Source organism: Periplaneta americana, chromosome 11 (assembly GCF_040183065.1).
Source record: "Periplaneta americana isolate PAMFEO1 chromosome 11, P.americana_PAMFEO1_priV1, whole genome shotgun sequence".
Lineage (NCBI taxonomy): Eukaryota > Metazoa > Arthropoda > Insecta > Blattodea > Blattidae > Periplaneta > Periplaneta americana.
In genome coordinates this window covers 39,706,231-39,732,139 of record NC_091127.1, presented here as the reverse complement: position 1 = coordinate 39,732,139, position 25,909 = coordinate 39,706,231, and the positions used below count along the sequence as shown (strand labels likewise).

Sequence of the window (25,909 nt, the reverse complement as noted above, 5' to 3'; positions counted from 1 at the left end):
TGAGCGAATTTTCGAGTGACATGTACAATAACACAAACTTTTAGACAAGGTTTGGCTTATTTTGGAAGAAAGAAGCTTAAAATATAATTATAGAGGTCTCAAACAAAGTCATATATATGAAGGGGTGAGAATTATTGAGTCCAAAGCCACACTTTTAACAAAAATAGTTTTTTGTGCGAGTTCATTTCTTACACATATGGGGAAGGTACTAGTAAAGTATTATAAAATTTATTCAACAAATAACAGAAATATATGCTGAAGAAAGTACGATATCGCATCTAATAGCACTGGACTTTAAACTTTCAATATGCTCTCCCATAAAGTTTTTGTCTTTGTGGCTCAGGTTTATATCATTCTTACCCCTTCATATGTAAAAATGATAAAAATGGCCCAATGGACTGAATGACTTTTGGGATCACACTTTGCAATTTGCCAATGTACGTCTTGAAAGAATATATGATACATTTTCAATGGTTTAACAATTTTAGCTTTAGCAAAGAAGGGCAGCACTGCTACTTACAGACCTGTTACTAAATCTAAGTATTACTCTGTGAAAAGATTTATTAAATCTACATACTTAGACTTCAACAAACAAAATTTGATAACACAAGCTCAAGGGAAAAAATGGAACTCTCTGCATCATAATCCACAGTTAATTCCCGATTTACCACGAAAATCGTCTGTAGCTGCATTTAGATTGGCAACAGGCCATGATTGTTTGGCCAAACACGTGCATAGAAAATTGTAATATGTTGTTGTTGTTTTCTAATGCCAGGCGTTTGACAATAAACTACCCATTGTGCAACTCAAACCAAGAAATGGATTTGGAACACCTCAAAATCTGTGCTTCAGTGGCTGGCCATGATAATATCTTTGAAAAATATTGCAGTGCAAGAAGAGGTCAAATGACTTTCCTATCAAACGCCTGGCATTAGAAAACAACAAACAACAACATAATTTTAAATGATATTACAGTGTTCCAAGTCAAACAATATTCTATATTTTAATAAGTGGTCATGGTTACTGTGCTTGTCTCTGGTCCCAAATTTTGGGAGTTTAAACCCAGACAAAAAGTCCTCACCACTATTTCCTCCAGGGGGAAAGTAAAACTGAGGATTCTAGTCACATTATGTGTTTGTAGCAACCTTACGACATTGAAATAATTAATGTTGTGAAAATTTGCTACTAATATAAAAAAGCGAAGTTACCAGCTGTTGCAGCCAAAGAAGCTACTTCTGATGCCTCTAGAGACACATGTGGAAGGTAAAGGGCAAGAGCACGGTGTTGCACCTAGCAGCATTTCCCTCCCTTCTCCCATTGCTAGAAGTGTCGATTTGTGTTTTTTTTTTTACTCCAGATTAAAATCGCAAGTTTCTTGTTTATATTAGTTAATTAGGATACAATTAATTATACTTAATCACTCATTTAAAGTTTGTGTGACTGCAACCCGTGTATATTTTTGTGTGACTTTACTTCGTTTATAGTGTTTTTTTTTTTTTCTTTTTATTTCTGTTATTGTATTTGTATTCCTGGTGTTGTGGAAGAGAAGGCCTGATGGCCTTAACTACACCAGAATAAATAAATAAATAAATAAATAAAATAAATAAATTGACAAACAGTAGGGAGGCATTACTGTTAAGCACAGTAACGATAACAAATGAGCTAAGGATCTATGTGGCAATGTCTTCACTTGTCTTGTGGTACCAAAAAAAACCAAGTGACGAATTGAGTTTCTATTGGCTGTTCCAAATGGGCTGCATATGAAGGGAATTCAAAAATAGACATTACAGAACTGCCAGAAGCTGGTTCTTTCCTTGGAACAGCTTTAACATTGGAAGCCTGACAAATCGTACCAGGAAATACGTATCACAACAATTCGTCCCAAGAATATAATTTGTACCGCGACAATTCATCCCAAGAATAATAATTCGTCCCACGACATATTGTTCCAAGAATATTTCGTCCCAAATCTACGACGTACCACGATATATTATATTGTGCCACTGCGAAATTCAACAATTAAGAAATTTCAATAATTAAGCAACTGTCTAGCGATAATCCTTAGCAGTTGCTTAACAGGTGAAAATTTAAAACAAGATCAAAATTCGTTATACAGACTGGTTAAACATCATAGAATGTCCACATCTCACCATATCTCAGAAAATCAAACCAAATTAATTTGGAAGGGATTTTTGTACACCAAGCATAGGGAAGGAAGCGAGAAAACAGAATGGAGATGTGAAAGAAGAGGAGAATGTTCTGCTAGAGTTCATTCAGAAGTAGGGTCACATCAAGTTCTAAAAGAAAATGATCATAAGCATGCTCCTGATTGGGGAAAGTGCAAAGCAATCAAAGTTTTAGCAGAGATGAAAGAGTCAGTGCAGTCATCCAATGAAGTAACATCTTCAATAGTGAATAGTAATGTCAGTGCGATATCAAGTGAGACGTACTTAAAACTTCAAAAAAAAAAAAAAATCGACCATAAATCATTTGGTGCAAAGGGTTCGTAATGGAAATTTACTTCCCAATCCTAAATCCCTGGATGATTTGGAAGTTATATCAGACCGTTTCCAAATTGATAAGGACGGCAATGTCCACACCTGTGGAGTAACGGTCAGCTCGTCTGGTCGCGAAACCAGGTGGCCCAGGTTCGAATCCCAGTCAGGGCAAGTTACCTGGTTGAGGTTTTTTCCGGGGTTTTCCCTCAACTCAATACGAGCAAATGCTGGGTAACTTTCGGTGCTGGACCCCAGACTCATTTCACCGGCATTATCACCTTCATTTCATTCAGACGCTAAATAACCTAGATGTTGATACAGAGTCATAAAATAACCCAATAAAATAAAAAATAAGGACGGCAGACGGTGGCTCCTCTCTTTCAATGCCGACAGTAAGTGGCAGTATTTATGACTTATTTGGCACAAACGTGGGACTAAAACATGTTGGGACAAATACTTTGAAATGATTTGTCATGGTACAAATCTTGTAGCGGTACCAAAATGTATTGTGACAAATAGTTTGGGATGAATTGTCGCAGTAGAATTTTTCCAAGACGAATAGTCTTAGATTCTTATTTCTCTTAGTCCTAAAAATTATTGTCAGGACCAATTGCTGTATCAAATGCACTAATAATAGTGATAATGAAATGATATATTATGTTGGGATGATTCCGAGGATTCAACATGAGATTATCTGACATTTCCATTACAGTTATGGAAAAACTCGGAAAAAACCCAACCAGGTAATGTGTCCAAATCCAAGCAAGCCAGGCTGAAGGGACACAAAGTGGTGAAGAGAGAGAGAGAAGTACAGGGATCTAAATCGGCAAACAGGGTGCTCTGAGACAAGTTATATAGTTATGCCTATATTCTGTTTGGGGGGGGGGGGGGGTGAAAATAAGTGATCATCATCTTCTTGTGGAGTCTGTATCACAAAAAATTTTGATAAAAAATCCAAGAACATCTGTTGTATAAAAAGATACAAGATAAGAAGATTTTTACACCTTGGCTTCATCACTTAAATTTACAGAATTTTAAATAAGAAAAAGCCGAAAATGGACGTAATCTAGTACACATCACGTTAGGAGGGTAACTATCACAAAGCATGATCCACAACATGGCTGAACAGTATCAGAGCAAGGTCACTGAAGGTGTTGAAGACCTGGGCAGAGAGAGTGGTATGGTGAGAGGAGGTGGGAGCATTACTATTCTTGCTAGATAAAGGATCTGTGCCCTTGCACTAGGAACAACAGCTTCAATGATCACACCCTATTCAATAATTAGATAATGGAGTGAGACCAACCGTTGGAATTAATGTATCAATGAAGGAAATAGGAGGAAGTGTAAGCTGAAAGGTACACAAGTACTCGTCCTCGCAAGGCACCAAGTGGAAAACCTAGAGGCACATTAAATAGAGAATGAAGCAACATGGACAGTGTGAAAATCCATGAGACAATAAGTATATCTTACACTTTTCGTTCCCTTAGTACTACGAGTGAAGTCAGAGTTTAGAGAAAAATCTTTCATGTCAAAAGATTATAATTTTTCTTTTCTTGTAGGTCGAGCATAGATTTTTCATGTCAAAAATTATGCTACAACAACTAACACTCTTATAAACTATGTAATGTAAATTATTGCCTTTCTGACTTGACTGACGACTCTGAGGCTGAAGAGGCTTTACTTAGTCCTGATGTGTCAAGGTTCAAAATTGTTTCATTAAAATATTCACTCGCTGACTCATCTGACTGCTGCTTCTCATAATCAGATCGAACCAACTTGTTCTGTAAAAGAAATAACAAGTCATAATTATGTATTTATTCATAAATAAGTAATATGGAGTGACTCACAATGTTATGAGTCTTATAAAAAAAACTAAGATTACCCATTCTATATATACTTCTACATATTTACAATGGGAATGTTCCTAAATGTCCCACTGAAAAGACTGCAAAAGTTACTGTTTTTTTACATGCAGTATGGTCTGACACTGTTTTCCAGGGAGAAAAAATAATTAAAACGGGTATATGAATAAAAATTACTAAACTGAAGATCTCTATACCAGTATTTTATGAAAAATGATACCTTAGAAACATTCAATCTTCTACGCTTCATTGATAACAAATCATTATCCGAATATCCATCTGATGAACAGCTCGATACTGAAACATCCCCCTGCGATGATCTTCTTTTTCTTCTTTTTTTTCTTTTACATTGCCTCACACTCCTCTCTTGGCCATACACCAGTTTCACATCCCTGAAAAAGTACAAAAAAAAAATCTATACAAACAGCAGCAGGAGTATGCAATGACTAATTACGATTATTTTCAAACTATTTTTTACAGGGAAGAAAGAAGATGGAACTGGATGGGCCTAAAAAACCAAAGAATATATTCTTTTATGGTAATGCTTTGCACTTCTATTTAGATTATTACCATCATCATCGTCATTATTATTATTATTATTATTATTATTATTATTATTTACATACAGCGTATTCCGAATCTCACCAGTGCCATCAACTTGCAGAGGTGGTGGCAGTCTCCATCAGCCACCATCAGTGAATCTGATTGGTTCTTGTATAGGGCGGGAATTAACAGATGAATAACATCGTGCACTGTTGTGTCATGGCGGTGTGTTCTGCTTTAGTTCTGCTGTATTGTTTGTAATGAGCACAACGTAAAAACAATATGTTAATGGCTTATGAGCGAACATGTCAATGGACCCGTTATTACTACCAGTTCAAGAAATAAATTGTTTATGCTATCTTTTCTTTGAACGAGATGGGAGTACGAAAATTTCGCAAGCTTAGCACAGACAACAACTTGTACAGTCGCCATGACAGACATCGATCCTTCCAGCAGTTTTGTTCCTTATTTCGCTGCAACGTGACGTCATTGATGCCACCGGACAGGTGAGATTCGGAATATGCTGATACGCCTGATGGATATACCATGTCTGCCACCATGTTGTGACGTCATTATTTGTTAAACTTTGCGAAAATTAAGAGATGTCCTATACTAAACGAATCCCGAATTTTCGACAAGATTCTCTTGTTTCTTTTAGTGGTTCAGAAACAAAGTTTCCTCAAACCTTGTTTCAACACATTCTTTAAAGAAAACAAAGATATGAATTCGTAATATATTCATAGAAGTTCTAACAGCTTACCTTGGATTGAAGTTAATGCCTATTTTTGGTGATTTTGATGTTGTTACTGATGTAAAAGCAACTTCAAGCTTCCTAAGGTATCTGGTCCATAACTGAAGCACTACAACATTGATTTTTGGATTTGCTCCTAAATTTATTAACTCATTCACTAATCCTTTCAGTATAAAACTGTAGTATTCCCATGATGTAAATGAGTTGGGAATCTCTGAAAATAAAAGGAACACTTTTAAATATGAACTGTAGGCTAATTACTTTATCTTAAATATAATAACATAGTTTTTTAAACTGTTTCATTATATAAAGATAAAGATATTACATTTTATATTAATGAAAACACCGTAACATTTTAAGACTTCTAATTCGGTATATATAGCCCACATGGGAAACTTCTAATATCCATTGGTTGATCTTGAGCCTCTCCACATCTTAAAGCTTCAATACTGATGTAAGGTTTATAAAGGTAAAGGTACCTCCTATACATGCAATAAAAGCGTTTGGGGCATGGAGGTAGAGCTCCATGCTTTCTTGACCTCAGCACTAGAATAAGGTGGTGTCGGTACCACACTCCAGCCACCTTTTTACCCCCGGGAAAAACCCAGTACTCAATTTGATAGGAGGCTGGGTGAACCCTGGGGCCATTCAGAACAAAATAAATGAAATGAAAATGAAAAATAAAGTAATAAGTTAGGCCTAATTGCTACTGTCATAGTTACTGTATGTATTAAGTTACAAGGGCCGAACTAGCGCTCAGGTAGTTCCCTTTGTACTCCGCTTATACACCTTTATACGAATCAAACAGGTTAGATTTGATTAGTTTAGGCTTTTATCATGTCTTGCATATACGATCAACTGTATCTCCACAAAAAAAATCATGGCCATAAGGTAGTGTAATGTCGTATTTTCACTTCCGAAATCACCAGAACTAACTGTTTCATCGTTACAAATGTGATACAGAAATTACATGAAAATAAAAAAAAAAGAACAAATGGCTGGCCTCCATATTACGCCTACAACAGTAAAGAGATTATGTAACAGTCGTATCTATAGGCCTATGTAGGTAAATGGGGGTCTCATGTAACATTAAATTCTATACTTTTTTTTTTTCTTTTTTTTTTGTTACTACTTAACTGCATTACTGATGAATGATCATAATCATGCAATAGACATTGTGAAGTTTTTTCCAAAAAATTATACAACTAAAAACTTACCTGTATGTTTAAGTACAGGGGGTTTCTTCAGAGCTCTTGCATTACTTGGTACATGATCCTGAGGGCCAATTTCATGCACTTCTTCAATAAGCTCCTGAAAAATACATAAGGGTAATTTCCTAGTACCCGGTACTCGTTACATAGGTCGTTTTTATGTTAAACATATTTAGTATAACTTGTTGCTTGTGAGCCATCCCAAACCCCGACCTCCAGGCCTGAGAGCGCCAGTCCTTATATACCCGTCAGTCAAGGCCTTCTGACAAATAAAAGCAATTGACAATAGATATCTCAGTCGTGGCAACCTCATAAAATATCCTATCAATTGAATAATCGATCTTGCTACGTACAACATAATTATATTATTATATTATTACCCATTTCAGCGAGTACTGACTACCACTGCAAAATACGACAATTTGGTCCAGGGAGCATTCTCTTTTGGCACAAGGGTGATTTATGTAACATGTTTCTAATTTAGTCTTTTAAATACCGGTACATTCTTTAATAAATCACTGAAAAAGAAATGTGAATATAGGAAATGGAGTGAGTACGAAATTATTATTATTTTTTGGCGCATCATTTTTACGTGAATAACGACAAATAAAAAGGGATTATTAGCAAGTACGTACACTGCGTTTGTCAAATGCGCATCACCATGCTTTCCAAAAGGTACTTTTCAGTGCCCGACACCCCGACTTATATTTTATGATGTGTTCTTTCTTGCTTTAGGGCGACCCCTTTTGGGGACTTGGCCCACAAACCTTCATGCAATTAATTTATAGTAATTAACCGGTCCATCACATTTGAGTTGAAGGTAGGAGTTACATTTTATAATGTGTTCTTTCTTGTTTTAGGGGGCTCCGCCCCCTAAAAACCCCTGTTGGGGACTTAGTCCCCAAACCTTCATACAATTAATTTATAGCAGCCTAATAAACCGGTCCATCACCTTTGGGTTGAAGGTACGAGTTATATTTTATGATGTGTTCTTTCTTGCTTTAGGGGGCAACCCCTGTTGGGGACTTGGCCCCCAAACCTTCGTGCAATTAATTTATAGTAATTAACCGGTCCACCAGCTTTGGGTTGAAGGTACGAGTTACATTTTATAATGTGTGCTTTCTTGTTTTAGGGGGATCCGCCCCCTAAAATCCCTGTTGGGGACTTAGTCCCCAAACCTTTGTGCAATTAATTTATAGTAATTAACCGGTCCATCACCTTTGGGTTGAAGGTACGACTTATATTTTTTGCTTTAGGGGGCTCCGCCCCCTAAAGCCCCTCTTGGGGACTTGGCCCCCAAACCTTCATGCAATTAATTTATAATAATTAACCGGTCCATCACATTTGAGTTGAAGGTACAGGTACATTCTTTAATAAATCACTGAAAAACGAATGTGAATATACAGGATGTGGAGTGTGTACGAAATTATTATTATTTTTGGCGTATCATTTTTACGTAAATAACGACAAATAAAAACTAACGTGCCACGTAACATTATTTTAAGAAATACAGGAAACAAGCATGAATAATATTCACCATTCTTAATGATCGTGGGATAGAAAAAAAAGTATGGAACAGAAATTACATACAAATGTGCGTGTAATAAACAATAAGCAAACCACCTTTCAAAACAACGTGAATATAGCGTGGATTGTGTAGGAAAATAATTTCTTATATGTTGCTCCCAATGTGCATCATTGTTCACTTATGAAAACAAATTAAATTTAACATGGCATATAAACACTATTTGAAGAAAGATAGGAGATATTAAGTAATATTCATCGTTCTTAATGATCTTCGGATGGAAAATAACAATGAAATATGCATGAAATAGAAATTACATACAGGTGAGCATATAAAAAAGAGTAAGTAGAATCATTTATTTGATTACTAAGCTTAAATTAGTCCAGGTTTAGTGTAAGAGTGGTCTATGTAACGAGTACCGGGTACTAGGAAAATACCTACATAAGAAATATATCACTAGTAATCATTAAGACAGGCTACAAAAAGGATTAATTTCAAAACAAGTTTAAGACAGGCTACAAAAACAAGTTATGAGTATTTCCTTTGTAACATAGTTTATTATCAGCATGTCTTTCGGCAATATGTAAGGGAATCCATACGTAATATGTGTGAATGCTCAGAATTTAACAAAGTTACCGCCTTCTTGCTATCGAAAATTTAGAGGTAGGTCTAGAAGTCTTCAGAATTTGCAGCTTATGAAGTACAACTGGCTATTGTGAAACACATTACGACGGAAGGTAGCAAGTTGTAAAAATTCCCTAATAATTAATAAACAATTCAAGTCCGCTGGTGGTACGCTATCAAAGTGTGAAAGCATACATTACCTGTGACTGTGTCTGACATTCTGAACAGTAGTAAAATCCATGTTCCTTAATATAATCTGAACCACCACAAATAACACAAACAGTAGAACAACCTTGTTCCATTTTAGCTTGCGGAGATCTTATAACTTCATAAATACTTTTTCAAAATGTCGTATTTAAGATATAATTTTCAAAACTATATCATACTGGTCGCCTGCTGCTTACAATTCTTGTCACAAGTCACACACGTGCTAATGTTTACCATTAATAAACACAAGTCCACACAGACAACACACATAGCGAGTACAAAAGCAGCGTCACGACTGTTTATTACAATGAGCTCGGTGGTTATTATATGAAATAATCTTTGGTAAGGTGTATCAAGGAAGCCAACTGTGATACTACTCTGTGCTATAGTACCCTCATAAACTCAAGCTTCGTGATTGTGGTCACAGCATAGACAAATAACAGAGGGTCACAGTCTATTACGTCTAGTATATACAGTTACGAAGCTTGAGTTTATGAGGGTACTAGGAACAATAGACTGTGCAGGTACTATTTCGCATTGTCTGTAATGAGGCGATAGTAGCGATCTTAGTGGTTAGCAACTATCTATGGATGCATATTTACTACGTATTGAGCTTCGTGACGTATATACTAGACTGCGCTCTTTGCTACTTTGCTAACATCCAATAGTAATGCACTCGAACATCCTGCCTTGTTTTGTCTATGCTTGAGGACTTGTTGATATACATTGAAACAAATACTATGCGAAAATTATGTTTAAAATGTTTGTGTATAAATGTTATTTCTGTTGCCTATTATTTTAAAATAAGGGAATTGATATTATTTAGCTCATACGCTTAGATTTGCTAGGACTATTTACTATACTGTTGTGCAACTTTTCGATTTGTTCTTACAGTTTGACCCGAACAAAATTAGGAAGGCGGTGTAGTGAGTGATTAAACAGACTGCTGGGAGTAGGAGTTGTCTAAATGTGAAATTAAAGTATATTTAAGGTAATTCATCAATATTTTATTATTTAGAAAGTATAATATTTCATTTTATAAGAATATGTATTGGTAAAATAACTTTCTGAGAAACGTATCATGGAGTAAGCTTATAATATTAATGTTTCATGGAGTCGAGGAAATCTGATTCTAACCTAACTTCGGTGCAAAATATGTATTCGTTACGTTATTTATTAATGTGCTAAAATGTCTTCCTACAACATCTTTATAATGTTAATTTATTTTTTGTTTGTTCTAGATGTTTCTAAGACGTCATTTTCATTTACTGGAGCTCCTGATATTATCGACCAGATGACTGAATTTCAACATTTGAAGAAGCTAGATAAACTCATATCTCCACAGTGTTTTGTGCCGGCACCTCCAGCTGGTGAATATTTACTTAATTTGTATTCATAATGTGCATTTCAATTTAATGTTTTGTATATTTAAGATGCATGTCCTCCAGTGGACCATAATCCGATTTCATGACACTGAAGTTATGCTACGGTACTTGTATTTATATCATTTTCGAATACATTGAGTACTGTATTAGGAATAATATAATGATTAATATTTTTTATGAAGTAGCTTACTTTTAGATAATTTTACTTTCGATAAGATAAAAATTGCAATCGATTTATAAGATGAAAATATAACCTATAATTAATAAGCTTCTACAACCCATTTTAAGGTATTCCTTTACAATTGCGTTACCACGTTAAGGTACGGATGTATTTACGTACTTCTAATCGAGTCACATGTATCGTAAACAAAATAAAAATTGAGTGCACACACCAATTTCGCACCGAAATAGGGGTGGAAAGTTGCTGTGAAAGTAGGGGCAAATGGGATTGCTCCACCAAGGCGGAAGGGGTAGGTGGCACATGCATCTCATTTCTATGAGTTTCCTTACTGATTAGAGAGAAAAAAGCAAGTTTTCGTAAGGTCAAATCAGTGACAGGTTAGGTTAGTTTAAGCTTGTGGTATGTCTTGCGTACATAGACTCACATTTGGCTAACAATGTGCCCTTTCTTTCAAGCATACCAAAAGCCGAAACTAACCTAATGTAATCCGTCTCTGATCCTGGATCTTACGAAAACTTGCTTGTTCTCTGTGATCAGTAGGGACAGGATTTGTATGGAAATGGGTATGTATGCATTTATGCTTGAAAAAGTTCCAAAATATGCACATAGTATTCATATGTTCATAATAATTAGACTATAAAATATTTTATTTTTATAAATTCAAGGATGTTGTCATATTACAAATTTAAGAAAACTATGAAAACAGTTATATTACCGGTTGTTCTGTATGGTTGTGAAACTTGGACTCTCACTCTGAGAGAGGAACATAGGTTAAAGGTGTTTGAGAATAAGGTGCTTAGGAAAATATTTGGGGCTAAGAGGGATGAAGTTACAGGAGAATGGAGAAAGTTACACAACGCAGAACTGCACGCATTGTATTCTTCACCTGGCATAATTAGGAACATTAAATCCAGACGTTTGCGATGGGCAGGGCATGTAGCACGTATGGGCGGATCCAGGAATGCATATAGAGTGTTAGTTGGGAGACCGGAGGGAAAAAGACCTTTGGGGAGGCCGAGACGTAGATGGGAGGATAATATTAAAATGGATTTGAGGGAGGTGGGATATGATGATAGGGACTGGATTAATCTTGCACAGGATAGGGAGCGGTGGTGGGCTTATGTGAGGGCGGCAATGAACCTTCGGGTTCCTTAAAAGCCATTTGTAAGTAAGTAAGTATGAGCAAACACCACATGCTCACATTTTTAGTTCTGCAAGCTCTTATCTTCCTTTTTATTGCAGTTTAAATTACTAATTCTTTTATTTTTTTTAACCTGGCAGCTTTGCACGTTTGCCTGCTAAAATGTGTGCATTTCACATATTTGTCCATATCCTGGAAATTTTGAAGTAACACTAAACTTTTTCGTTTAGGCATACTATTTCACTGAAATCGAGCTATTTGTGGCTTGAAATTGCTCACTGAAAGAAGGTATGGGATAGTTGGTTCATTTTTATCAAGGGATCCGACCATGATATTTGTTATAAATCATCACACTTACAGTCGTGTGTTTCATTAATAGAAATTCAAATAAAATTATTTTCAATTTGATATCGAATATTGTCAATAGTAGAATAGTAATACTGTTTCACATAATTTTTACGAACATCGATTCATGTGGCACTTTGCACTGTGTAATTACTATACTGCTCAGTAAATTGTTGCAGGATGGAATCACTGTCTACTATATACAGTCACGAAGCTCAATATGTAGTAAAAATGCAAACATGGGTAGTTGCCCACCACTAGGATCGCTACTATCACCTCATCGCAGATCTCTCTCCTAGTAGACGACAAAATATGTTACACATTCGTTGTGTTCTTTTGGAAATATTAACACCTTCCTTCCATTATTGAAATATTAAATGCATAAAGTTAATTTATTATTTTAATGAAGTATATTAAATTCCACCATAAACTCGAAGATACCTGCAAGAAATAGGTGAATATTATTTTTGTTTGTGCAAAACGAACTGAAATTTACTATAATCGCTTCACTCATTCAAGAATATAGCGATAATTAACTATGAAACCAATAAATATTAATTTGCATTTCCCTTTACAACAATAATAATGGAAATATGAATTAATGGAGTAACTTACGTGTACCGGTACTTGTAGTGTAGGCTTACGTAGTTAAAAAAGTGGGATGAGGTTAAGCAATAATAATCGGTAATTTCCTAGAAGACGGGCAAAATCCAACATGGCTGACGAAAACTACCAAAACGTTCTGCCAACTATGAAGTTCAAATGTCACCAAACATTACAAAATCAAACATGGAAAATCAAACATATATTCATATTTTTAAGGAAGAAAAAGCCTTTCAAAAAATGAAAATATGTTTAATTTTTCACCTCTGATTTTTATGGTGTTTGGTGGCATTTGAACTTCATAGTTTGTAGTACTTTTGTGGCAGTTTTCGTCCGCACTTTACCCCTACAAATCACTAAAACACAAAACAAAACAATAATTTATCACCTAATCAAACAAAAGTCAATCCTCATTGACGTCTTCAAAGACAACCACTTCACTTGCATTATGACACAGGCTTCAAGGCAATCTAAACTTAAAGCATGCAGCCAACAAAGAACTAAATCACCACTTTGTCGTACAGTCAAGTTCACATAACTAAACCATGTATTTACACAAAATGAAATTCTCTTTGAACTCTTTATTACACCTTAACTTGTACGGAGAATTCAGTGAACAGTTCCTTGGAATCACAGGAACAGTTTTCTCGTCAACAATCGATACAATTTTTATTCACCAGCGAAAGAACTGAACCAAAATCGACATAAAATTTAATGCTCTGTTCTATGTTCACACATCTTTCATAAATATCATAAAATGACAAACTTTCAATAGGTTTACCCATCAGACACAATATAACACCACTCACGTCAAACAACCAAGAACAACTTACTGACGTCATTATCCATTCAAAATTAACGAAAATTCTAGAACACATGATGACAACTATAACCAATCAAATCGAAGGAAAATCATAAAATGACAAACTTCCAATAGCTTTAGCCAGCAAAACAGTATAACACCACTCACTTCAAACAACCAAGAACAATTAACAACGTCATTACCCATTCAAAATTAACGAAAATTCTAGAACAAATGACAACTATAACCAATCAAATTGAAACATCATCAATGCGACACCTCGTATAAAAACCTAGAACTAACATATAAAAGTCACTAAAAATCACTAACATTTAACTCTAAAGTAAAAAGATTGGTATTACTTAGTACATCCAACCAGGTGCCCGTCTTCTATGAAATTACCTAATAATCACACCAGAATTGGAAATAAAACGTGATCAATAAATTTTATTGTAACAGACTTTTTCTACGTCTCTAGTAAAGTAACAAACAAAAATAACAACAAAATTAACAGCTATAATTAAAAACATCCTTTGAAAAAAAAAAAAAGTAGGCCTAAGCAATAATAATCCCACCAGAATTGAAAATAAAACGTGATCAATAAATTTAATTAAAACAAACTTAATTTTTCTACGTCTCTAGTAAAATATAATTATTCCAATTATTGTATTTTAGCCATTAACATTTTCATTACAACCAATAACGAACATTTCACAAGCATCAATGTGAAATATGCAACGAGCTAGCACTCGATGGAAATACGACACAGTCCAAAGTCGACCGTGGACAGTCTATTGTTTCTAGTTGCTAACCGCTTGGAGCGCTTTATCACAAGATTTGCAAAAAATCACCTCAAGCTTCGCGACTGTATATAGTAGACTGTGATGGAATGGTAAGTTTCCACAATGGGACGTTTGCCGCTAAAAAAGCTTCAAATGGAAGCTGTAAAAAAACTATTACTGGAAAATTCACCAAGCACCTTTTGAACAATACCACTCTCCATTGATTTAATCTTAATGTTTTCTTTGTGTTTAGAGGTATTCAAATACTTAAGCTCTAGGGAACATTTTTTACTATTATCTGTTTTTTCCCACACTTTGCAAAAAAGAGTACATCTATCAGTTATCAAATCTGTAAAAAAAAAAACTCCTGCTGATACTGTTGTAATTTTGAAGTTTTCTATGCATTTTACTTTTGGCACAACAATGCAAATAAACTGGAAATGCACTGATCACACAGCGGGTGGTATTAATAAAAACGAAGACCTTACTTTGCTCATCTTCCTCATGAGCAAAACGAGCTTGCTTTTTCTATGAAGAAGCTCTGAAATGTCGTATTAATAAAAACTATCGGAGCTTGCTCTTACGTGCCAGAGCTTGCTCTCAGAGTTTGCTTCACTTAGCGTGGGAATTCGTATCAGTAGAGTCATCAAACGGGTTCAGGCCAGCCACAACAAGCAATACCGCCACGTGTATTTCGATTGAAAGGATTAGTGATTGAGCTATGAGTGATACAGAGGAAGACGTTGGGGAAAAAGGGAGAAGATTTATCTTTATTTATGGATATCGTTAAAAAATTTCCAGTTATATTTAAGAAGTCAATGTTACCGGAATCGAGGCAAAAGAAATCGGCAGCATTTGCAAATATCAGAGAGAAGTATGAAAAAGGATTTGGGGTGCCAATATTCGAGGCACAGTTAATTAAAAAAGTGTCCAATATGAAAACTAGATTTAAAAAAATATGGGAAACAAGAACATAAAGATGAATAACTGTCCGGGTTCATATGGGATCTTTAATTGAAAAATCCGTAGTGACACTTGTGGCGGACAAGGTTGCAGTTGGGTTTTTCTCGGGGTTCTCCCGTTTCCCCTAATGAGGAATTTACATCATTCTGTCAACATTTCTCCATTCAGTCTCCATAGCATTCCTCGAATGCCGGCTAGCGACGTAAGGACGGGGCTGGCCTAGGGATTAGTGAAGTTGCTTGCTCGAAACCTGGATACATAGCAAACCTTAGTGTAGTCAGCCGGTGTGAGTTTGGGAATGTGCCTAGCTTGAGGGTTAGTGCAATGTATCTTGATAGGTCGCAGTGCTGGGTCATAGTGCCCCTTTCCCAAATTCTATTTCATTCCAGTGCATAATATTTGAACTGATAATTTCATGCAAGTTGCATTTGTGTGTAAGGTAAGTTGTAAATAAAGAGGTATTCAAGATTCCGTGTATTATCAGCTGTGATTTGATAGTAGTTTTCAAAGAGTCTTGCACGCTTTTCCTTATAATACTCTCTGTGTTCCTTCAATGCCTCCAATTGTTCCAACAGCATTAGCCTCTGCAAATCTGTTAAGGAAATATTTAAGTGCACTGCCACTGGTTTGGTTTGTGTCACCTAAGAAATAGGCGGTTAAACAATCCACATTTTCTCGATTAAATCAGTACGAAGTCTTGTAATGTCTCGAAAGTGAATCTCTGTACTTCTTATACAACTTTTGAGGCCATTGAATATCCATGAACTCAGCCATTTCGATACAACAGCTTCACTCTACAAGCTTGAGTTACCTATTTAGGTACCTCAGGTTTTTTGAAGCAAATGCTTCAGAGCAAGAAGCAAAACTCCGTTTTATTAATATGTAATGCAAGGAAACTATTACGTGCTGACTCCTTGCTCAAAGGTGGAGGAAATTCTTGATAAGCAAGCTCATTTTCCTCAACTTTATTAATAGGAAAAGGAGGAAGCTCACAAAATTTGAAGCAAACTCATCTTCCTCATCTTTATTAATACCACCCAGCATATTTACCCAGATAATATGATGCATTTTTCTTTTCGATTTTTATAACAAAAAGCAAGGGTGCGTCCTTTATGTGAGGAAAAAATTTTAGTGGGGGAAAAAAAAAAAAAAAAAAAAGACACATACTAAAGGTGCACCAGCTTGAATGCTGAAATAATTGATAGAATACGTAATGATTTATGGGCCGCGACTAATTTATATATTATGTCGCATTTAAGACGATCAATAGTTAGCAGCAGTTGTATAAACAATTGATAATTTGTAACAATGAATACAGCGACAATAAGACAAGACACTTCATTGTTATTATTAACATTAGCCTTGCCTCATTCACTGGTGCCATGCAGTGTTGTTTAAAAACTTGAACTTAAACATAAGCAATGCATCCAATCTTACGACTTTCGATATTATTAAAACGATCTTTGTTTAAAATGAGATGCGTTTATTACGCAGAGAATGTTTTTCTTAATTTAACGCGAAAAATTGGGGTACGTCCATTATGCAGGGGCATCCATTATGAAGGTAAATACGGTAATCACAACTCGAATACATTGACATGTGTGAACTAACAAGAAAGAAGTGTTTGTACTGAAGAAACATGCAACAGTGCTACATGGTGCAGTTTCAGAGACTCTTCGGCATTGGCTTTGTATGAACATTTAATATCATTTACCTTATAGGTGAATGAGAGCCCTCTCGAAATTCTTACCTTGCTATAATACAGCTCAGTCATTCCACGAAAAGTGGGAATTGTAGTTAAAAATATAAAATTTAGAAAGAAGTATTATTTCATACTACAAATAGTTTAAAACACATTAAATTTTAAGGTTCCACCTTGATTTCCTCAATTTTATAGAGGTAAAAGAAGTTTTATGCATCTTTCTTGTAGGTACTTTTCATGTACCCAACATTGATTCCAAAATATGTGGGTTGGGCAGCCTATAGCATTCAATCTTATCAGCTGATATCAGCCATTTTTGTTTTAAAGCATGGCATAAAGATTGTAGTTTCTTGAACTGATTGTTACATTTTCAAGGTATGTACCAAATTATATTTAAATCTTATTTGAAATTCAGTTAACCAATGTAGCATCCGTTACATGAAAATTGTCTTTTTTTACTATAACATTGTAAGTATTATTAGAAACAAAACCACAGCTCATGAAAGTAATTATACAGTTCCAACATTGCCTTTACATATATTTTTGCATTTCTAAAGTGAATTAAAAACATAATGGACTGTAACGGATTCTACATGAAAACCTGTTTTCTTTTTTTACGATTTTAGGCCTAATTTTCTACAGAATCATGGCAGATCACAGTAAATACAATAATCGTATGGCTAAGCTGAAATTTAGGACTAAGAAGAAAGAAGATAAAAAAAAATGGACTGAATATCTGAAGAAAGATCGAGATAGAAATATTGGTGGATTAAACCAATTTTCAATCCGAAAAATGTTGACATATTCTTCAATTAATCATATAGGGTGAATATTAGTACTATAAATATTGGAGAAAATATATTATTCATTTACTTTCTAATCTATTCAATACTAACTTTAACAATCATTACAATCGTTAGATCACATCAAATTTCATTTATTAATCAAACATTTTTAATAGGGAATGAAATATCCACAGTAAAAGTCCTAATATTCGCCACTTTATTATCATTAGGGGGATTAAAGTAAAAGGGACCAATTAAAGGTAAGGCGTCAGTCAGATAGAATATTGGATGATATGCTAAAACGGGCAAAGAGAGAAGCAATGAGGAAATATAGAAAAAAGAAAGCAGAAGAAAATAAGACAATAGATGGGTCAAAACCAGAAAAGGCTTTTGGGTCTTACCAATGTACCAGCACTTTAAGAAAAGCTGTAAAAAAAGTACAAAATGTACTCAGGCCTACCACTGAGTCCTTCAAAGAAAAGGGCATGCTGTGTCTGGCTCCCAAATGAGGAAGTGATATGTTGTGGTGAGATATTGCCAACTCTTGATTTCAAGACTCAAGGACATAGAGTAATGCACGAGTTTCACAAAGACGTTAATGTTAATGAGAAATAAACTTGTAAATATTAATGAGACTGTAAATATAAATTAAAGATATTTTTAATGTATGGTATAAGTTTATAACAAATTTAAGTGATAAGTACTTTTTTTTTTTCGGAGAAATTGTAGAAATATTCCCAACATTTGATTTCAGGACTCAACAGCACAGCTTAAATGTAAGAGTTTCTCAACGATGTTAATGTTATGATGAGAAGTAACCTTGAAAGTATTAATGAGACTAAAAACAGCTAATAATTCTTTGTACACAAAAATAAAACTCTTTTTAGTGTATGCTATATCTAACCAACAGTATTACATTGTTTTCCTATACATTTTTCCTTTAAACTTTATAATTTAATTTATTGTCAGAGTTCATTTATTTAATTTCAAATAGTAAATATTAAATTACTACACTTCAAAAATTAATTTTTTACTATCTTATACTTCATAAAAGATCCATAGCTACATATCAAAGTGACTTGTAGAATCCGTTACAATTGAATGTAGAATCCGTTACACTGTATAAAATTCATTAATAAATTACCTTTTTGTCATTTCTAAAAAATTCTTGTAAAGAAATGAAGTGCAATTCTTAATATATAAACAAGAAAGAGATGAATTTGTTAACCTCATCCTAGAACCTGAACTTTCAGTGAGAATAATGGTAAGTCATGAATTTAACAGAGAGGCGGTAGCATCCGTTACAGCAGCTAAAAACAGTCAGTCTCCTTTATAACTAAAAACTGTAAAACAAAATTTTTCAGAATGAATGTTTGGCTTCCATATAATCAGAGAATTATAAAATATTTCGTAAAACTGAATTATTTTTAAGAAAAAAAGGGATTTAAGGTGTGAACATGTAGAATCCATTACAAATGGATTGGCTGAGCTGTGTAAATAGTTTGCATTCGAGCAATGACGTGTTTGGGAGAAATCGAAAGGGGAAAATATACTTCTAAAACCTTATAAATGTGCTATATATCGAAGTATTGAAAATATGTTGCATTTATAAAATTTGTCAAAATATACAATTAAAACCATGTGTAATCAATTTAAAAAGTGACAATTCATATAATGTATAAGCATATAGATTTAAATCCAGGGAAAAAATATGAAATTTCATGAAAGTTCGGTCCCTAGTGATCAGGAAAGAAAAGCACGAAATGAGATGACATGTACTGCCCCTCCCTGCCATCTACACGTTCCACCTTGACTGGGTGATTCTGCCTGCCTGTACCTCTCTGCTAGCCCCACTTTTACAGCAAGTTTTCACCATTATTTCAATGCGAAATTGGTGTTGGCATTCAATTTTTCTTTTGTTTACGGTACATATGACTCACCTAGAATCCCCAAGTACATAAAGACATTTGTACTTTAACGTGGTAACCCAATTGTAAAGAATTATCTATTTTAATAGTATAGTTGCTCCATAGAATTAATTAGCTGTTTTTCAGTGAAATAAGTTCTTAATGTTCGTGTGTGCTGTATTCAATTTATTATGAATGGTTATCACTTTAATAATATATGCAAGGGCGTGCTTTTTGCTGTCAGAATCCACATTGTCACTTAGACATATAAGTAAATTGCTAGCAATTCCGTGAGTTGTCACTGATTATCAGAACAGACTGAAATAAATATTTTTTTACAGTTGTTTTTGACTTTTAAAAGTCTAAATGCATGTTACTGGCGCATATTAATAATTTTTTATTTTCTGGAAACACTTGTGTTACTGGTAATTTGGTTAAGTAATTCTAATATAGTATAGTATAGCATTGCTGCAAGCATTAAGTCAAGAGTTGGATTGCTGATGGGGGGATCATGGATTTTCTCCATTGAACTAATCCTTCTTGTGCAGAAGAGTAAAACCAATAAAACCCATGACATAATAGGTACTGTCACCCTTCATCGTTAGAGAGCAGTGAGGTCAATAATAAAGTACTCTTTAAATAGACCTTGGTGGCTGAGAACTAAGGACAATGAGACAGTTAATGAAACTTTCGATACAAAAGCAAAACAACAGTCATAAATAGCACATATATTTTGGCCCATATAAATCGCCAATTACCACACAACTGCTCCAGGATTAAATGGAAATGCCTGTATATGGATGGGGCACATACCATATGCTATAGATTGCCTAATGAAAGGGGCAGTTATCTTTTACTTTAACACATTCCAGCAACGAAAGGTGGTACACTGCTCTGTCGATTTAGTAGACTTCATTTCAAGAATGCAGAAAACAGTACAATATGGTCTGTTGTGACGAGAATCCAAGCCCCCGCATACAGGTAAGACATCGTGTCAGAAATACTTTCAAGTCTGAGTATTTCTGGCATAGTTTTTGCTGATTCTCTGAATTTAAATGGGGCAGAACATGTCTTAAAGATGAGAGAAATGGAAGGTCTTCCTCAGTATTGACTGAGGAAAATGTGTCGCATGTGGACTTAATGCTAAGGGAGTCCAAGATTAACCTACAAGGACATAGAATTAGCCTTGGGAATTAATTTGCCAAGAGTTGCAATCACCTTACAGTGAGGAAAATTTCTTAATGTGTTACTCACTCCCTTACCGAAGAGCTGAAGTGCACAAGGGTGGAATGCTGCACAGAAATGTTGAAACTTTCAACAATGAGGACTCTTGGCAAGTGTCGGACGTTGATATGGATGATGAGACCTGGATGTACCAGTTTGAACCAGAAACCAAGGACCAGTTTTTCTAGATGACTAACCTCCCACCAAGGTCAAGAGATCACAAAGTGTTGGGAAGAAAATAGTGGCCACTTTCTTCTCAGCAAACAGGCACATTGGGACCACTGTGCTCGAAAATCAGGGGACAGTGACTGCAAGATGATACATGGAAGTCTGCCTTCCCAAGGTTTTCTGTAACATCCAGGAGAGAGACGACCAAGGACAGACCTCAGAGGAATTTTGTTACATCATGACAATGCCTCTGCCTATACAACAAATGCAACAGTTATGTATCTTGAGGACACTCCTGTAAAACTAATGACGAAATCTGCATCAATCCCAACTTGGCATCCTGTGACTACTTCCTATTTCCTAGCATGAAGAATTGCCTATGTGGTCACTAGTTTTCTAGTCCAGAAGAAGAGCTGAGTGCAGTGGCAGAATTAGAATGGTTTCTTCCAAATGTGGTTCCAGCAGATGCAACAGTGCAACAGTCATAGAGACTACTTCGAAAAAATATAGTATATGAAATTTCAAGTATTTGTGAGTGTGTACCTCAAAACTTATCTAGTGACCTTCATATCTGTACCGATGGCTGTTGCTGGAACTAACCCACCACTCTGCATGGCAACTAAAGAAACACTACCAGTACCCACCTCAGAAAAATTGTTGGTTGTTGTTTACTAATGCTGAGTTCTTGGCAGTAAAGCCATTAATTTTCTTGCTCTCCAATATTTCTTACACACGGTGTGTTTAAAGGAAAGGTTAGCACATCACTGAAGATGATTCTCATCCATTTTTTTTCCTGAAGACTGTGCAATGGACAAAGTGGTAAAGTAAAAAAATTCCAGTTTTGTTCAGGTATTTTGACAAACAGTCATGCCCTGAGAGTAATCAAAAGGATGCAACTGCACTTTTGCTTATCCTGAGTGTCCTCCTCAGAAAAGTGCATTCATATCAAATGTCCACACCTGTGGAGTAACGGTCAGCGCGTCTGGCCGCGAAAGCAGGTGGTCCAGGTTCGAATCCCGGTCGGGGCAAGTTACCTGGTTGAGGTTTTTTTTTCGGGGTTTTCCCTCAACCCAATATGAGCAAATGCTGGGGTAACTTTCGGTGCTGGATCCCGGACTCATATCACCAGCATTATCACCTTCATATCATTCAGACGCTAAATAACCTAGATGTTGATACAGCATCGTAAAATAACCCAAGAAATTCATATCAAATGACTAATAGCCTACTTGAAAAACTTTTGATTTGCCATTTCTTGTGTGGAATTTTTTAGAGTAATTTTGATTTAGTTACAAGATAACTAATGGTTAAAAGTAGGTTTACATTGGCATTATTTTAAAATGTGTTCCACCCGGATCATACTAACACCATTGAATAATGTTGCAGTTTGAGAAAACATTACTGTAAGCATAACAACAGGGGTTCCAACAGTAGTATGAGAAGAACTGTGGTCTGAACATCATGGAAGAATGCAAATGGATAAGATAACATAATTATATTTCTTACCTAAATAGTATCTGCAAGAAGTGCTATATTTTCTACTTTGCCAGATTTCCCCATTCTTTGCAGTCTCCTTTTTTGCCACTCAGCATTGCTAATGAATGGGGTCCATTGCTATGGAGTAACAGTATGCCTGACAGTGAAATGAGCGGGCCCAGATTCAAATCTTGGTTGGGACAAGTTACTGGTTGAGGTTTTTTTCTTATTGGGTTATTTTACAACGCTTTATCAACATCTTGCCGGTGAAATGAGTCTGGGGTCCAGCACCGAAAGTTACCCAGCATTTGCTCGTATTGGGTTGAGGGAAAACCCCGGAAAAAACCTCAACCAGATAACTTGTTCTGACTGGGATTCAAACCCGGGCCACCTGGTTTCGTGGCCAGATGTGCTGACCGTTACTCCACAGGTGTGGACTTGAGGTACCCCCCCCCCCCCCCAGGGTTTTCCCTTAATCCAATAAGAGCAAATGCTGGGTACTTTCGGTGCTGGAACCTGAACTCATTTTACTGGCATTATCACCTTCATCTCATTCAGATGCTAGATAACAACAGCAGTTGATAAAGTGTCGTAAAATAACTAATTAAAAAAATTAATGGGAAATGCAGAACTTTGAATCGAACAGTATGTTTATGTTTTGTAAATCTATCCAACTCGTATATTTTATAGTTTTAAAAATATTTTGCAGTTAACTTAGTTTGTTGTAATGTGGTTTAGTCCCATACATTTGCAATTTCAAAAACATTTTGTCTGTGTTTAGAATGTTATGTGTTTTTATAAGATAGCTGTTTATATTGAGCATCTTCCCAGATATATTTTATGCTTTAGAAAAGTATATTTACAGTCTAATTAACTTAGTTTTGTCATTTTGCAGATCACGTCCATAAGTTTGGACCTTCAGCTTCTGAAAAAAATATTGTGTCCTAAGCAATTTGTTTGACCTGAATCTACTTGAAGACAGTTCACAATGCAGGACATGGATGCAAGACATAGGCTGTAAGTCATGTTCATGAACGTAGATATGGTACTTCCAACCAGTCGTAATTTGTTGTTTCTGAATTCAACAAAATTTAGCTAGTAAGGAATGTTCCTCTTATCTTCATTAATAAACATTGACTCTAAGTATTTCTTTCCTTATTTTTTTTTTCTTCTTTTTCTTATCTTCCATACAGATTGAATTTTTATAATTGTTATTATGGCATTTAAGAGAAAAATGTGTACACTGCTTAGCATTTGATGTCACTTTAGTGTATTTATTTAATTTAAAGGAATATTAATATTTCTTTGTTTGTTCGAAAGTAACTTTGACCTCTCTCTTTCAATTGCTTTTATTGTCTTGTCTCGTCTTATCTTGTCTGATATCTGATGGAGAGCATAGTGTATACACTTTCATTCTTTCCTCCAATCCTAATTTTTTTTATCATCTACTTATACAATTACCACCTCATTTTGTTAGAAGAAATTATATAACACTAAAAAAATCCAAATTTATGGCGATTATTTTTAAACAAGATTTTGTATACAAACACAGCTAACTTTTGTTCATTTATCCACGACTTAGTGATTAAAAATTTACACTCTTTGTAGCATAGAAATTATTGTAACTGTCAAGACAGAGTCTAGAAATTTGGGCATATTGTGTATTTATTCTGATCAGAAAATAGTGCACGTTTTTCTGCATGGTTTTCCAATAAGTTCTAAAATTGAAGACAAGTATAGATAGTATGAAATAATCTTTAATGATATGAATTTGTCTTTCATTCAAATATTTACTTCTCACTTCATACTTAGTACAGTAGATTGATGATGAAATGTAGTAATAGTTATATCAAGAGAAAATAAACATATATTAGGAAATATATACTGTAGTACAGGATACATTAGACTAAAAACAGATTTAAATCACAGTGTTAGTTATATGAATTTCAGAGTAGTTTCTTTTGTTGATCTTCTATGTAATTGGTTTTGAAACAGAAATGCGATTAAGTACTTCCAGTTCTATCGAATACCTAGTTATTTATATATATATATATATATATATATATATATATATATATATATATATTGCAGTTGCAAATTGACAGTACAAAATTTCCCTTATGTGTAAGGCATCTGTAATTCTCACCATGATATATGTTTATTTTCAATAATGTAGCAAAGAATGAATTTAATTAACATCATTTATAAATCTTTGTAGTAGTTTAGTCAACTGTCTGAATACAGTTGGAACCCCATAAGTGACGCCAGTAAGGCATCATTCATGAGGCAACTAAGCAAAGAGATAGTGGAGTAGGGTGGCCAGTTTCTTTCCCCTCCATTGCATACATTCCTGACTAGTAAGATATTTCACTAATCAGACTTAAGATGTATATAAACTATTGTTTTTCATCTGGCACTTATTGTGAAGTGAAATATACTGTCTGATAATAAATGTAAAGTAGTGGCAAAAAAAAATCGGACCGACCTTTGTAGCTGAATTCAGAGCCTTGTTCACTCCAGAGCACAATAGATTGGTAACTAAGACTTAATGTGGTTCGAATCCTGCCTGGAAAGGAAACTTTTTTTTTTCTCCTTATTCAAATTTATTCCCAATACTTTTCGATTCCAGCGATATTTTACTACTTAATTAACTTATTATTCCCAGAACATGAATTTTACCAGCAATCGAAAAGTATTGGGAATAAATTTGAATAAGGAAAAAAAAAAGTTTCCTTCCCAGGCAGGATTCGAACCACGAAAGTCTTAGTTACCAGTCTATTGTGCTCTGGAGTGAACAAGGCTCTGAAATCAGTACAAGGGTCGGTCCAGTTTTTTTTGCCACTACTTGTACATATCAGCCAGAACCTCAATCAGAGGTATCTTTATAGTGGTGTACGAGAATTCCAAGTTTTGGAGTAACTTGACTGTGCTGTTTATTTCAGATTTTCCATTAACATTAGTAAACTGGAGAGTATTGTAATATCGCGAAAAATATACTTCAAAATTTTAATGAAAATACACCATTTCAATATCTCTAATATCACGAAAGCTATTACAGACATGTCACTCTGTTGTGTCTCCTTTTCTCTGATCATATTCTTTTTTGTCATAAGAATCTAATGTTAGAGGCTGCTTATGAAATTCATCTGAAAAATTTTCGACACAGATTTACATGGCTGAGCAAGAAGAATTTGATACTGGAAAGAATATTGTATTATTCATCA

General features: G+C 34.9%; 2 protein-coding genes across 8 annotated transcripts in view; one reads left to right on the top strand and one right to left on the bottom strand.

Moving 5' to 3' along the window:
* Positions 1 to 25,909, bottom strand: part of TAF1B (TATA box-binding protein-associated factor RNA polymerase I subunit B) — a 57,520-nt gene that overhangs the window by 30,681 nt on the left and 930 nt on the right. Inside the window, exons 1-5 of one of the 3 annotated variants that reach the window (XM_069839356.1) lie at positions 9,215 to 9,571; positions 6,872 to 6,965; positions 5,664 to 5,868; positions 4,581 to 4,752; positions 4,137 to 4,279 (exon numbers count right to left, since the gene is read on the bottom strand). In XM_069839356.1, coding sequence (XP_069695457.1) covers positions 4,137 to 4,279; positions 4,581 to 4,752; positions 5,664 to 5,868; positions 6,872 to 6,965; positions 9,215 to 9,316 — 716 coding nt within the window. In that variant the 5' untranslated portion in view covers positions 9,317 to 9,571. Of the gene's footprint in view, positions 1 to 4,136; positions 4,280 to 4,580; positions 4,753 to 5,663; positions 5,869 to 6,871; positions 6,966 to 9,214; positions 9,572 to 25,909 lie in introns of those variants that run through there. The other 2 variants (XM_069839354.1, XM_069839355.1) reach the window with 2 other exon arrangements.
* LOC138708958 (mesoderm induction early response protein 1) overlaps positions 9,863 to 25,909 on the top strand; it is a 36,560-nt gene continuing 20,513 nt past the window's right edge. For 3 of the 5 annotated variants that reach the window (XM_069839361.1, XM_069839359.1, XM_069839357.1), the window contains exons 1-4: positions 9,863 to 9,983; positions 10,116 to 10,212; positions 10,463 to 10,591; positions 23,581 to 23,702. Coding sequence is in view for 1 of the 5 variants with exons in the window: in XM_069839360.1 (XP_069695461.1) it covers positions 10,516 to 10,591 (76 nt within the window). In the remaining 4 variants the exon portion in view is untranslated. The remainder of the gene's footprint in view (positions 9,984 to 10,115; positions 10,213 to 10,462; positions 10,592 to 23,580; positions 23,703 to 25,909) is intronic. The other 2 variants (XM_069839360.1, XM_069839358.1) reach the window with 1 other exon arrangement.